The sequence below is a fragment of the Poecilia formosa genome, unplaced genomic scaffold, assembly GCF_000485575.1.
Source record: "Poecilia formosa unplaced genomic scaffold, Poecilia_formosa-5.1.2 Scaffold63, whole genome shotgun sequence".
Classification (NCBI taxonomy): domain Eukaryota; kingdom Metazoa; phylum Chordata; class Actinopteri; order Cyprinodontiformes; family Poeciliidae; genus Poecilia; species Poecilia formosa.
The window spans coordinates 95,588-110,490 of record NW_006800002.1 but is presented as its reverse complement, the minus strand read 5'-3'; the positions used below and the strand labels follow the sequence as shown (position 1 = coordinate 110,490).

The 14,903-nt window shown below is 37.1% G+C and overlaps 1 protein-coding gene across 2 annotated transcripts; it reads left to right on the top strand.

Annotated features, from left to right (window-relative positions):
• The first annotated feature begins 3,809 nt into the window (after positions 1 to 3,809).
• Positions 3,810 to 14,868, top strand: slc47a3 (solute carrier family 47 member 3). 2 transcript variants are annotated; one of them, XM_007554339.2, is made up of 17 exons: positions 3,810 to 4,293; positions 5,136 to 5,237; positions 5,343 to 5,411; positions 6,181 to 6,329; positions 6,426 to 6,468; positions 8,137 to 8,181; positions 8,589 to 8,686; positions 8,773 to 8,870; positions 10,061 to 10,174; positions 10,261 to 10,328; positions 10,396 to 10,504; positions 11,192 to 11,267; positions 11,739 to 11,808; positions 12,513 to 12,645; positions 12,747 to 12,841; positions 12,938 to 12,980; positions 14,544 to 14,868. In XM_007554339.2, the coding sequence occupies exons 1-17, from the start codon at positions 4,162 to 4,164 to the stop codon at positions 14,759 to 14,761; spliced, it is 1,662 nt and encodes a 553-aa protein (XP_007554401.1). In that variant the 5' UTR covers positions 3,810 to 4,161; the 3' UTR covers positions 14,762 to 14,868. The 2 variants fall into 2 exon arrangements, with proteins under 2 accessions (XP_007554401.1, XP_016528128.1); XM_016672642.1 differs by lacking the exon at positions 5,343 to 5,411.
• The last annotated feature ends 35 nt before the right edge of the window (positions 14,869 to 14,903 follow it).

Sequence of the window (14,903 nt, the reverse complement as noted above, 5' to 3'; positions counted from 1 at the left end):
AGTTGCAGAGTAAGCAAGGAGCTAGCTTAATGAGTGACCACCACACAAACAGGCGTTTTTTTGTTTCATGCACCTGTTGTATTTTAAAAGTATCTTTGCAAAGAGGATGCTTTGGAGCCACCTTCCCGTCTCCGCTGTATCGGTTACGCCCAGGCACAATGCGCTGCTTGTCTGATAAAAATCAATCCTCGGCTGAGGATAAAGACGTTTGTGAAAACACGGGCCTCTCTTAGCAATTGGAGAGCCCAATTTAGAGGCTAAAATATCCAAGGGACAGGACAGAGATTCTTTCTTCCTTTGTCTGCCGGGGGCCAAAGTACATTCATGAACATCCTTCCAGCTAATGTTCCTTTTATAATCATTTACCTCGATGGGATTCTTGGTAAATTATTACACTTTAATAGATCTTAAATAACAGATAAAAACCATAAATACTCACAAAGACAAATACAATAAAGAAAAATAAAAGTGCTCAAAAACTTTTGATTTCATTGGTTTATGATTAGTACAGGATTAGATTTAGTGCAACATAAGGGCTTATGCGTGTGTTATCGCCACAAGGGAATACAGAGTGAGATTTATTAATATAGTGTTTACCAGAACATGCAGATTTTTATTTAAACAGCATCACCAATAAAACCATGAGGAATACAAACTGTTTAAAATGATCTCCATCTTTACAAACTTCAACAATCCTTATGTTTTAGTGAAATATTAATGCAATACATGCAGAAACCAGAAGCTATGTCCTGCACTATTGCCGTTTTAGTGCTTTAATCATATTTCTGCCTTTTATTTGTTCTGGTTAAAATTTGCTATTAAATTTTAAGCGTAGAACCAGAGAACTATTAGTTATTTGTCATAGATACAAACTTGCAGGTCTTGAGAGTTTTTCCCCCTACTGCTCAATTCTATTCAGTTCAAACGTACGAGTCATTTCAGATCAGTTCAATTAAATTGAGTTCACTTCAACTTGACTCAGTTTAATCTGATTCAAATTAATACAGCCTACTCAAAGTGGATCAAAATTCTAAAATTAAGTTGAATTCTGGAGCACAATATGAATTTCAATCCGATTTATAATTCCATCAATTTAGTTTGGTTTATTTTTGTAAATAAAGGTAATTTAATCAAAATGAATTTCCCACAGAGCTTAACTAAACTGAATTCAATTTCAGTCCCCTAAGTGAACAACAAATGTCATTAAACCTCATGGTTTAAAAAAAGTCTTTTAAAAAAAGGTCTGGAAGTGAACTTGTATGAGATACAAGATCATTTCCAGATTCTGTTCAACTATGTTAGAGAAAATGTAGGGCAAATGTGGTTGGAGTGACTTCTTAGAGGGAAAAAGAAAAAAAAAGCCTCCAGGAGTTGCCGTGCTAGGGAACGTTCCGTTTCTGGAGGCGTGCTTTGCCTGCACCACAAAATTGCTCAAACACAGGGTAACAGATGATCGTATAAACACAGTTCATTTATGTTCTGCTCCGCAAACCTTCCACTAGGTTCCTCGCCCTGAGGTTCTCAGTATTGTTTTATTTAAATGGCACTTTTACCAGCTCAGGAGTTAGAGTTAAGCTATATTTATGTAAGCGTCTTACTTCTTTTAACTTTAATCATAAAAAAACGTGCAGGCATAGGTCATCTCTAGCTGAAGTTCATCAACCTATCTTTATTTATTTATCTGTATCTACAGGACCGATGCAGATAAAAAAAGCGAGATGAGCTTCTTTGTTCTTTTTATTTTTTTTATATGCTCTGTTCTTTTGAGAAAATGTAAATGTAGCTAAAGCGTGAGTTGGTGTTTGCTGCAAAGCTCCAACTCTGTGATAAGTTTTGCTTTTTGTGAATTTTATATCGGCTTGAATTCACTAAAAAACCTGCATTTGTGCCACAAATATAAAGTTAACATATTATGTTTCCTTAGTCTAAGAGAAAACTGGCAAATACTTTCAGATTTCGGTAGCGCAGCAAAGCTAGCATATTATTGTTCAAAACAAAATACATTTTTTGCTTACCTTTTTGTTTAAAAACGTAAGTCATTTGAACTAATAAACACTCAGATGATTAAAAAGTATACTTTGAGATGCCTCTGATGTACACAATATTTCATCTTATTCAATTTCATAGATTCTTTTCTTTACCATATTAAAGTAGTGCACAGTTGCAACAGTCATTCCAAAAACTAAAATATACTAAAAATACTTTTTTTCTACAGTCACTACTTTACTTAGTTATGAAAATTAACAGCATTTTTTTTAAAAATTCAAACCTTTTTTTAAGCAATTATGAAATAAAATATGGTCACTAAAGAAAGTTAAATGAAATTAAAATGTTTTTTTGTTGTTTTTTTTTACATCGTATTTCATTGAAATGTGTAAATAATTTTAGAGAAGTTATTCGCACAGATTTTGACTGAATGAAGCAATCATTTAATTCAGTTGAAAAGTTTTTCCTGACTCTAAGTATTGTTGATGTTTTGTTGACATCCCAACTTGAATCTGTTGAGAGTCGGGTGGGAGCTAAAAGTTTGGGTGACGACAAAGGTCTTCCAACCTCAAAAACTGGAAACATTGCAGAAAATCTGGTCAGCTATTATTGGGTGCTTCATTACTGCAATGATGATTTCCAACTGATTATTAAAAAGCCTTTATGAACTTCTTGTTGAATGAAAATAACTTCAAATCAAAATCTGTTAAGGATATAAGTAATTTTGATTTTAACCATAGATGTGATCAAATTATTAAGTAATGTGGTGCTATTTACACAAGTGATTGGGTTTGTTTCATTAGGTAATGTTTTATTGGTGCTGATACGAGCCTCATAAGTTTCTATGAAATTAAGCAAATTCTCTAGGAAAATTGCGCTTATATTCGTGGCTTTGTTTTATTTTTTTTTTATTTTTGAACAATTGTAAACTAAATTAATCAATTAAAACTACTAAATCATTATTTAAACCCACCGTAACATGGGGTAGCCTACTGTAAGGTTGGTTAGCTGGCATTTAGCTCCCTCTGGTGGTCGCTTACAGTTGCTACAGGAAACATTTCTTCCCCAGAATTCGTAGGATCACTGTAATACCTTGCTGCTCAGAGGACGTTTTGTTTTACTGACTTCATTTGTTCAATTGTTTGTTAGTATACCTAGCAAATCAGCCAAACCATATGGCATTATCTATAATGTCTTTTAAACTGAATGATGTGGGCAACAGGCTCAGCAGACAGAATCAGAACAACAAAGCATGTGTTCAAATTCTGTGACTTGGACATTTTGGTTAAAATGTTTGTTTTTTCCTTATTCATTGAAGTTGGGTTGAATATCCACAAATTTTACTCAGGTAAGAATAGTAATGCTTAATAATAATATTGCATCTACTGCTACAGCTCAGTCCAGCTCTCCAAATAAAGGTTAAACGATATTAAGAGTAGCATTTGTTGTGATGACATACTGAAGCGGGAATGTTGGAAAGAGTAGGAGCATCTCAAAGGGACATAAGTCAATTTTAAGGAGTCAGCTGTGCCGTCAAATTTGTTTTAGGTTATGTTTGATACATACAGTATGTTTATAAAAATTCTGAAGACAACATTGTATATGTTCTGTAAAAAAAAATACATACCATCCCTTTATAATTTATTGTAATAACTATATCAATTCTATTTTGCGAAAAGAAAGAAAGAAAGAAAGAAAGAAAGAAAGAAAGAAGGGAAGAAAGAAAGAGGAAACGAAAAGAAGGTGAGTTATGATTAACTTTCATATCCACCGGAATTGTCCTACAATTTAGAGGGAATGGTTCACCCGCGTGACGTTATACGACAGTTTACACCGGGTTTCATCAGTCGTCGCGTTTTTTCACGTTCACATTCCGCATCTGACCAGGAGAGCTTTCAAGGAATCGTGTACGCTGTTATAACAGGGCAAAAAAACGTTCCTGGTAGGCGAAGTCACGGGCGATAAACTGGGTCACCTGGCAACAGCTTCTCACAGCTGACCCACATAAGAGGACCACCTATAACAGCGGAAGACCAGAGAACTAGCGGATGTGCGCTGACTTCTCCAGAAGCTCTTCCTTGTCATTTTTTCCTCATAAGGAAGAGAAGCTTAACGAATCAAAAGTTCTTACTAAAGACGCGCCGAGAGACTGTGAAGCTAGTTTTGATCTCAGACATGGACGGAAGCGCTCAGAGGACACCTTTTCCTGCGTGGACCGAGTGTTGGGCAGTAAGACAGATCCGCACGCTGGTTCCGTTGGGTTTTAAAGGTGAAATTAAAGAGATGTCCAAGCTGGCCGCACCAGTGGTAAGCGTTCTGTGTTTAAATGAGCCGTCGCCCCTTTATTAGTATACGTTAACTAAATCATTTTCTAGCCCTCTCTTGAACTTCTCAGTTCAAGAGAGAACTTGTAACTTCAAGTTCTCTCTTGAACTTCTTAGTTCAAGAGAGAACTTGTAACTTCAAGTTCTCTCTTGAAGTTACAAGAGAGAACTTCAACTTCTCTCTTGTAACTGAGAAGTTGAAGTTGCTGAGAAAAATTCTTTAGGAGTTTTGTAATTGTAGATTCTCCCACCCTTCATTCTTTCACAAATACAAAACAGCAGTTACAACCATTCCCCCTTTTCAGCACAAAACACAAATTATATTATTTGAGTCACACTTAAAAAAAAATCTTAGTTATGATCCAAATGGTGCAAAATTAATCTGCATTCTTATGTCAGAAAAAAAAAAACTTGCGAATATTTCTTTATCATTCACAGACACAAAACTATACTGTTCCACTTCACAGATTATGTTCCACAAATGATAAAATGTAAAAGTATTGCTCTAATATTTTTTGCTACACTCAGTCCAATACATTTGCAGCAAAACTAATGTATAATAATCTTTCTGTATTAAAATCTTCATGCAGATATTTATTTTGTATTTTTTCTTTTCTTAACGCAGACACAAGTCAGTGAATGCAACTCCGCAAAACTGCATATGCGAGTCACTAATCCTCCACAAATAGTTTTGCACCAAAAATACCTCTGTATGTGTGTTCTATGAGAAAGGTTAAGCAATCTACATGGGTACAATTGTATTCTAAGTAATAACTTACAAATATGTTTGAGTTGTCTCCGATTTCTGTGTATGTTGACTTTCAGATGTTGGCCCAATTAATGGGGTATGCTTTGAGTTTTGTCAGTACAGTTTTTTGCGGCCATCTTGGGAAGACAGAGTTGGCGGGAGTGTCTTTGGCCATAGCTGTAAGTAAAAAAAAAACAACAACAACTTCCTGTTGAACTAAATGTCATGAACCAATTAAATAGTTCAGTCCTTGTTTTGTTTTTTGTTTTTTGTTACTTCCGCAGATGATTAATGTCACAGGTATATCCATTGGTTTTGGGTTGGCATCAGCATGTGATACGCTGATATCACAGGTATGAGCATCAACCACTAATAACTAGACACATGTACATATGCATAGGCCACACAGAAATATTTTAACATTTAATGAAATATGAATCGGTAACACAAATATGTACAATAAGTAGAGATGCACCGATCCACTTTTTTGACTTCCGATACTGATATCTGATGTTTAGTATCAGGCAATACCGAACCTAATCAGTGCTAAACTGACTTCGAATGTCTCTTTTTAAGAAAAACAAAAACACAGACATAAATGTACCAAATTACAAATTTATGTGCCAACTTTGCACCAATCCAGCAGACTTAGATTCACCAACAGCTTCACAAGCTTGGTCAAACATGTAAAAACAACAAAACTTTAGTTTTCTCAGTCAGTGCAATTAGGATTATAACAGCCAATGTAATATAAGAAACTGATGAAAGCAATAGATTGACTACCTTTAATAAACCTTCTTTCAAATGGTTCAGAAGGTGGATTAGGAATTCTAAGTGAAATAAATAAAGCATGATGTTGCTCAGAGCACAAAGCATAGATTTAGACTGAGTAGATCTACCCTTATAAATCAGGCACGTTGTCACCAATACCTGATCTAGTATTAGTATCAGATATCTGTATTTGATACTGATACAGATATCGCAAATGCGCATTGTTAAAACCGTGTGAAAAATGTTGCAACTTACAGTCCGTACATATTATGTACATATTAAACAAACTGGCATGGCTGAAGTTTTCTTAGCATTCTGCATTGGATTGAAACATCCCCTCTATATTTTTAGACCTATGGGAGCGGTAACCTCCTGAGAGTCGGAGTCATTCTGCAGCGGTCCATCCTCATTCTGTTGCTGGCTTGTTTCCCCTGCTGGGCCATTCTCATCAACACAGAGCCCATTCTCTTGGCGGTCAGACAGGAGCCAGAAGTCGCCAGGTCAGCTAGCTGTCTCTTAGGAACCACTCCATCCTTTGCTTCTTGGACTTGATAATAATGCTTGCTTTGATTTTTGACTGTGAAATCTCTCCATAGTTTGGCTCAGATGTATGTAAAAATCTTCATGCCATCACTTCCAGTGAGTATGTTCTACATTCCAGGCCTCCAATTGGCTTATTTAAGATAGAAAGTCCTAAAAGTTTAGTACTGTCACAGTCTGGATGTTGGGCAGAGAACAAAACATCCATAAAACACTAAAACTTTGGTCATTTCTTAATTCACACTATGAAGAAAGATTCTTTTAGCTGCATTAAATGTTCCCCAAATTTAAATAAAACGTGCAGACATGACCTGCACTGGTCTGTCGGTCAAACTTCTCTCATGGGAAAGTAGAAGAGAATAGTGGTTCTTTGCTGGGGTAGATGAGATCGATGAATAAGATTGGCTTCACATGAAAGTATTGACCGATAACAGATCTCCCAAAATTAAGGACATTGGCGCCGATAACTCGGCTGGCTGATAAATCAGTGCACCCCTAATCTGTTGACTTGTTTTGCGTCCATATGCTTGTGTACCTTTATCTTCTGTACTCTAGTCTGACCGGGAAACAGAGACTACACAGTTATATAAAGTTATATATTAACCCTCTAATCATAAATGAAATTTGTTTCATAAATGAAACAAACACTGTAAAATCATAAAGCTTAGAGTAGTTCCATATACTTTACACTATGGGGCTTAAGCTGCCTCTTCATGTCATGTAAAGTTCATACGCTAATGTTCACATTTGTTCTCTCATTGCTATAACCCACATAAGTAAGCTACTTTAAAAGGGCAGTATTATGTACAATCAACTTTTTTTAGCTTTACATCATATTATAATGTTATTTCTTCATTAAAAACACACCTGAAGTGTTGCCTTGATTCTTTTGTGCTTTTTTGAGAAATCCTTTAATCTCCCATGGTAACCATTCAGCGGTGCAAAACGCCTTGGTGGACCTAGTCCCCCCTTGGAGCTGCATCTTTCAAGCTTCCTCCTCACCGAGCATATCTCCCACTCGGCTCCTTCAGAGTAGCCAGCAGCAATTAGCAATCATCTGGTGAAACTGCACATCTGCTGAGCTCATTATACGAGCTACTTCTCAGTGTAATGCTGGTAAAAAAGTTGCTAAAGGGTTAATAGAGGAGCCATGTTGTGATGACTTCCTGAAGACAGAGCAGGAGTTTTTAAAGAGACAGGCCCAAATTGCAAGGCGTTAAATTACAAAGTCAAATTTCTTATATATATATTTGATATATACAGCATTTTTATAACAACTGAAGCTAACAGTTATTTGATTGTGCTACAGAATAGCACAATATAATTGTATAATACATAATACTGCCCCTTTAAAACGTTATGGGGAAAAAAATCAATGAGTCATATCTATTACCATCATTCACATGTTATGAGAACTACAACATGAGACACTAAGAACTGCCAGACAACAAACAGAGCAACAGTTGCATAGTAAGGACAAAAGATGATAACATTAGGGAAGACAGTCTGACTCCTTTTGCAGATGCTGAACAACATCTCCAGGAATGTAAACCTTGGCATGTCGGCTCAGACAAATTCATTCTGTGACAGTTCACAAGCAATAAAATAAAGACATAAGAATCAGATTAATAAAGTCAGTAGACGTTATTATCCTGTAATAAAATTGTTCCGGCATAAAAGCAAAACCTGGTGTTGATGCTGATTAAAGTAGATCTTTTGAAATTATGCCAACAACTTCAGTAAATCTTTTTTTTTGTCATATTACAGGCTACTTTCATGTTTTCCTTAGAATCACGATATCTCCAGAACCAGGTAGGTCCATTATTTTAACCCTACATAAGCTGAAATATTGCACTTAGATCTGGTGGAGTTGAACTATATAGTGATTCACGTCCCGTTTCCTAAAAGATTAGACGTGCAAAATGTGATATTAATTTATTATGTCAGGTCAGATATAAAGGGGTTTTTGTCAACTATGAATTCAAATAGCAAAGAGGTCAGAGCGTCCTAAATGAGTATGGTACAAGAAATGAAAATAAAAAAGAAAAGAGAACAAAAAGTAATTCTATCCATCAATTTTTATGTCTGCCGGATTACAGATGGTGGATGGAGTGTATACGATTGAATTTTTTATCAACTTATGTCCTTTCTTTGTTGGAGACAAGTCACTTTGAACGTGCTAAGTTGCTAATTAAAAACATGTGGCACTTTTATTTCAGGGCATCATCTGGCCGCAGGTCATCACAGGTCTAATTGTCAATCTGCTCAACGCCCTCATTAACTACATTGTGCTCTTTGTATTGAAAATGGGAGTAGCGTGAGTGTCTCACACATTTATTATTGTATTTTACACAAATGCATATATTTACATATTAAACAAGGGCATATTTATATGATCTTCAGGGGCTCCGCTGTTGCCAACACTTTGTCTGAGTTTGCCTTGGCTGGATTCCTTTATGCTTACATCATGTGGAAAGGTCTTCACAAGAAAACCTGGGCAGGTGACTAAATAATTGTGATGTTATTTAATGGTGAATAGCAGGACCCAAATGACAGGAGGGGAAAAGCAGCAAACAAACTATTTTACTTGAAAAGGGAATTCAAATACTGGGAAAACCAAAATTACATATCACTACAGGACCATAAGAAACTGATTGGTGAGAAACAGGATGAGCTGACCAACAGAGATATTTAAGCTGAAGAGTTAATTACAGAACAAGGAGCCAATGGTTGATTAGAACAGGGGAAACTGAGGGTGGAAGGGGCGATTAACTGAAGTTGAACTGAAGAGATGGATGAATGGCTGACAGAAGCTGTGTTTCCATTACAAATGTGCGGACATTTTTGTCAATATTCTGTTAATGTAAAAAAACAAACACCATTTTGCAATTGCATTGTTTCCACCAATTAAGAAATAAAATTAAAATTACATGTGAATAAGACTGTGAACATAAGTCATTAAAACGCATGGTGGTGACAGATGTAAACAGGCTAGCTAAACAGACACTTAAGCAGCCAGCTAAACAGCTAAGCAGATACTTAAGCCAGCTGGCGCTCATCATCTGTCAACCATCAGCGGTTGGCGTCTTATTCAGGCGTTGGCGTGACAAACCCCTTATACCTGGGAGTGTCAATAACTGTTTTGGGTTATTGTAGTCTGCCAATTTACAGAAAAGCTGTGGACTCAATACACTTGAATGACACGCAATTTTTCATGAACTGTGATGCTAAGAGAGCTCTGGTGGAGCCAGCTGAACATTGTCCAAAAAAAACTAATCATTATCCTCCTACTACTTCCTGTTGTCGTCTTTTTCATCATTTTCACCAGTTGTGACATCCGGCTGTTGATCATGTGACTTGTGTGATGCGAACAGAAGTGTTTCCATTGCAGTTTTTCCGAACACATCTAGTTATGGGTTTAATTCTGTCTTCGTCTGGTCACATGTTACTTACTAATCTGCGTATCAGTGTGTGAATGTGGCTCTGGTCTAAAGTGCTTTGAGTGGTCAGTATTGAATACATAACACCTAACGGTCATGCCAATCTTATTTGTTAATAAATTAGCCTAAATTTGAAACATGAATGTGTTTTATTCATATAATCCATGTGAGCTGAAGAGTTTGAATAAGTTTTTGTACAACACTAACCATGTATAATATGCATTTAACTTCCTTTCTTCTGTCATATATAGGCTGGTCCAAAGAATGCCTCACCGACTGGAAATCTTATATCCAATTGGCTGTTCCTGGAATGGTCATGATGTGTGTGGAGTGGTGGACATATGAGATTGGAGGTTTTCTGGCAGGTAATGGCCTATCCCAAATTACAAATGTGAAGATGTTTTACTTTCTAAAACAACTTTGAAATCTAATACCTGTATCGGTTTGAAAGGTCTGATAAGTGAGGTTGAGCTTGGAACTCAGTCGGTCGTATACCAACTGGCAAATATTGCCTACATGGTGAGCTTTTTGAAGCTAGCAGTGAAGAAAAGGTTTTCAAATTGGTAACGTTTTTACGTTGTGGTAGTTCCCGTTGGGTTTCAGCGTTGCAGGCAATGTGAGAGTCGGAAATGCTTTGGGAGCCGGAGAAACGGAGCAGGCCAAGCTGTCTGCGAAAGCTACAATATTCTGTGGAGGTCAGTGAGCACTTAAATCATATACGCATTTAGACTTCTTTCTCACTTTTTGAGACATTTTAAAGTGATCCAATCATCTGTAGTAAAACGCTGAGTCAATGCTAGGGCAAAAGAAAAAAAAATCTATATATATATATGAGCTTTTTACTGCAAAAACACAAAATAATGCCAAGTGTTTTGGTCTAGTTTCTAGTGTAAACATCATAATGTGGTTGAAGTACGGTTAAATTACATTTTGGTCCCTCCCCTCCACCCCAATTTAACATTTAGACACACATGTGGAAATGGGTGCAAACGGATGTGAAATTATACAACTGTAGATCTTTGAAAAGCATTAGTTGAGCCTCCTGCACAACCAAGAAAACCAGCTTTTCGATGTTTGGTAGCTCTTGGGCTGCCTTTATAAGCAGTAGAAATCCAAATGGAAGTATAAAAAAGTGTAAAATTTCTGAATTTGGTATAATATGTCCCCCATTTAGATGCCTTGAGCAAAATTATTATGGCATTCATTCACATGATGAGTTTTTTCACAGGATCTGAAAGCTTGGAACCTTTAACGTAATATGTGAAAACATGATTTAATAAAGTAAAAGTTCGTCTTTTCCCACAATCTCTATACATGTTCTTTAGCAGCAGCATAGTAAGTGTGTGTTGTTAGCTCACTTGGCATGTTGCCCTTTACAACAGGATCGGTGTCCGTTTGCTTGGCAGTCCTCATCGGGTGTCTAAAGAATCATATCTCTTACATCTTCACATATGATGAGTAAGTACATGTTTAACATTAAACCAACTGGAGTCAGTCCTGTTTGTGAAAGGTGAAGTCACGCTCGACTACTGAAGAGATAACTCAGAGTAGGCCGCATCTAATTGTAAACCTGTGAACCTGGCTGACATACTGTGCGACATAAAAACTAGGTCCAAAGGTTTGTGTTATTTGTAACCAGGTGCTCTACACCAGTGTTTCCCAACCCTGGTCCTCAAGGCACACTGACCTACATGTTTTAGATGTTCCCCTGCTTCAACACACCCCAATCAGCCATCAATTGAAATCAAGTGTGTTGAAGCAGGGGAACATCTAAAACACCAGGGTTGGGAAACACTGATCTACACTGTGCAATTTCAGGAAGAAAAACAGTCACTTTTGTTAATGAGATTAATAAGAATAGCTTTTGTATCTTCATGATTATCATAATAGTACTACAGTGATATTTACTATATATAATTTTGTTTTCAGGCAAATTAGGGAAAGGGTTGCAGAAATTATATCTTTTTACGCTCCATTCATCATCCTGGATGCCATGTCTGTAAGTATCTTTGTCATTTCCTACAGAAAAATGTTTAAAAGATCACAAAAGTATACTCAAAGAAAAGCAGATCTAAAAAATGCACATACCCCTGAAGCCTTTGTGATGACAATTATATCATTGTAAATCACTGAAAAACATTTTAGACCTTTTAATGTATGTGTTCAATTGAAAAACAAATCTGTTAACGTGAAAGAGTAAAGAAAAGATTATGCTAAGATGACTTGTTTGCATAAGTGTGCACACGTTTTATCCCACCAAGACAAATGACTTAGACTAATGTCTTTTCTCAGATGTGCATTGCAGCTCAAACCACAGTTTGCATCAATCAGGAGAGGGTTACAAAAGAATTAACAGCATTTCAGTGTATGTACTCTGTGGCAAAGTGAGAATAGTGATCAGTAAAAAAGAACGATGTTGATGATGCTGACATAACAAAAACTGGCACAGATAAAAGATAAAAACTTTTTGGCGAATCTTCCAATCGTCCAACAGGAACAACGAAGAAGCTGTAGGACTTTTGGGCAAGCGCTGGTTGTGTTCCTTTAGAGTAAACGTTCCCTTTGCTCTCCATGTGTACTTTTGCTGTATTTCACCCTAATCAGTCTAAATTTTTACATTACGAGAAGCTGCCATTTTTAGAGGGGTGTGTAACTTCACTTTTTGTGAAGTCTAATCTTTTCTTTTACACACCACACAACCAGGCTGCCTCTGGTGGGATCATCAGAGGGGCGGGTAAACAGAGAGTTGGGGCTATTTGCTACTTCTTGGGATTTTATGGCATCGGATTTCCTATTGGAATCCCCCTGATGTTTGCTGCCAAACAAGGAATAAAGGGTAAGATTTAAAGTTAAAAAGTGTCTCAAAACAATGAAATTCTAAGTCTTTATTTAGATTTTAAAATTGATCCGACATGATGTATATCTTTTTTTACCAAGGTCTATGGACTGGGCTGTTTACCTGTGTGTCACTGCAATCCACATTCCTGATTTTCTATCTGCTCAGGATGAACTGGAAGACGGCTACAACAGAGGTTCGCATTTCAAGTTAAAATGTTGCTTATTCTAAAACATCAAAGATTTTTTTTTTCTTCAATAACATTTGATTTAAACATGATTTTATCTTTCAGGCTCGGATCAGAGCAGGCGTGATGGGCAGTTCTTCAGACACAAGTAAGAAAGAAATACTTTACTACTTTTCTCCATTCATGTAGAGGATTTCTATCAATGTGTACCAATATGAGACCATCAACACAATGCAGTCACGACTAACAGACATTTATTAATCAAAGACAACAACAGATTATTCGTCATTAACAATCACCTACAACAGCCCAAAGAAGGTTGTAGAATCAGTTTCCCATCTATAGCCTTAACCCAACAACAAACAAACAGGGAAAAACTTAAACAAGGCCAACAATCAGTATTATCAGGAAGCTTGAAAAGAAGAGAGCAATAGTTCTCCTTTTCCTTTGGTTTCTATCATGTGGTCATCAGACCAGGGTCACCTATAGGAGAAAACAGACAAAGTGATACGTGATCACCTTCAGAGGGAAATGATTATTCATTGGATAGCATCCACTGTGTGTGCACGGGTGAAACCAAGACAGTGGGAAGCAAGTTATACTGCAGGTTTAAATGTAAGTTTCAGTCACAGGAAAGTTGTCAGATGCTTCATAGGCATCGTCTCAAGAATGGTTTAGTTCATACAAATGTCTCATTTTCTGCAAATGTTATGATTTTCAGTTAAAGATTAAAAGAAGTCGGCACATAATGTTCCATTAAAGTTTCACTTCCCTAATGTTTAACACAATTTACTGTGTTAAACATTTTTGCTAAGTCATCCTTATAATAGCCCATAAAGCCAGACATCCCTAAAGACACTCTCTGGGGCTCCAATATTTTTCCAGTCCAGAAAGAATATAAAAATATAAGAGGGGTAGAATTTAGTAGACAAGCCAGGTTTTCAGAAGTAATTCCTAATATCTGGGAAGTAACCTCTAAGTTCAAGAACTATAAGTACAGCAAAGTAAGCTCCAAGTTCAAAAAGTATAATTAAAGTTCTAGAAAATAAGCTCAGAAAGTACAGTTTAAGTTCAAGAAAAAAAACCTCGACACTTTAATTCTGGGAAAGTACAAACTGCATCGTGTATAACTACCAATGCTTACTGTACAAACGTTTGCAACAAGGCAGCCAGAAGGTACTTTCCCCAGTTGACTTCCCCAAAATAAGCAGCAGCTCTTCCCATGGTAAAAATGCTAAAGGCCTGTACTTGTACACAAGTCCAGAGGACCTCAAAGTGCTTCACACTACATTCAGTCATTCACCCAGCCGTCTCCACATGTATCTTGTGGCACATCAAAAGAACTGTTCTTCCCCTCAGCTCCTTCTCAAGCATGTTGACGAACAGTGTAAACGAGCTCAAACCCAATGCTTCCACAGAAAATACCCAGCAAGCAGCTCAGCCAAAAGCCTTGCTCTCTCTGTGGGTAAAAATATGGTCTGTTGTTCCCTAACCTGGGGAGAAACTACTTTGCTTTTCCTACATGTAAAATTTTCACAACCATTGGAATCACTTTGTCGAGGTCTCTGGGTGACGCTTAACAATGGACTCCTGTCTGTTTAGTCCTCATTAGCTGGTCTCTTCTGTTTTAATAAAGCTTCAGACAAGCTAACAGTTACACATCATGTTCCAAAAGAGTCTAAATGTGCGTCTTTCACATTTCCATGAACAGGTCCCCAATCAGAAGACGCAGATCATTCGCTAAGCGTGAGAGACGCCATGTATCTGGTTGACACAGAAGAGGTTTCGCTGGAAGTCCAGCCCTCCTTCAGGAGCCTGGTTCTGCGAAGAGGTTTAGCTCTGGCTGGGATGCTATTGATCCTGGCTGCTGGAATCATCATAAACCTGCTGATCACGAACTTGACTATGAGTAAAGTGTCATTGCAGTGAGCGAGCAAAGTTCTTTGCCTCAACCGGAAAGCAAAACATAGACGTCTGCGACTCGGGACGCAGCCTGACAGGGGAAAGGTGTAAGATGATCAGCAGGAAGCAAAGAGAAAACAGACAGAGCAAAAGTAGCATGATTATGATT

What these genes read in the sequence shown, in the direction of transcription:
- slc47a3 (XM_007554339.2), top strand. Translation starts at nt 4,162, where the DNA reads ATGGACGGAAGCGCTCAGAGGACACCTTTTCCTGCGTGGACCGAGTGT. An exon ending in CCAAGCTGGCCGCACCAGTG is followed by an intron (nt 4,294 to 5,135) that starts GTAAGCGTTCTG and finishes GTTGACTTTCAG; the next exon opens with ATGTTGGCCCAATTAATGGG. An exon ending in TGCCAAACAAGGAATAAAGG is followed by an intron (nt 12,646 to 12,746) that starts GTAAGATTTAAA and finishes TTTTTTACCAAG; the next exon opens with GTCTATGGACTGGGCTGTTT.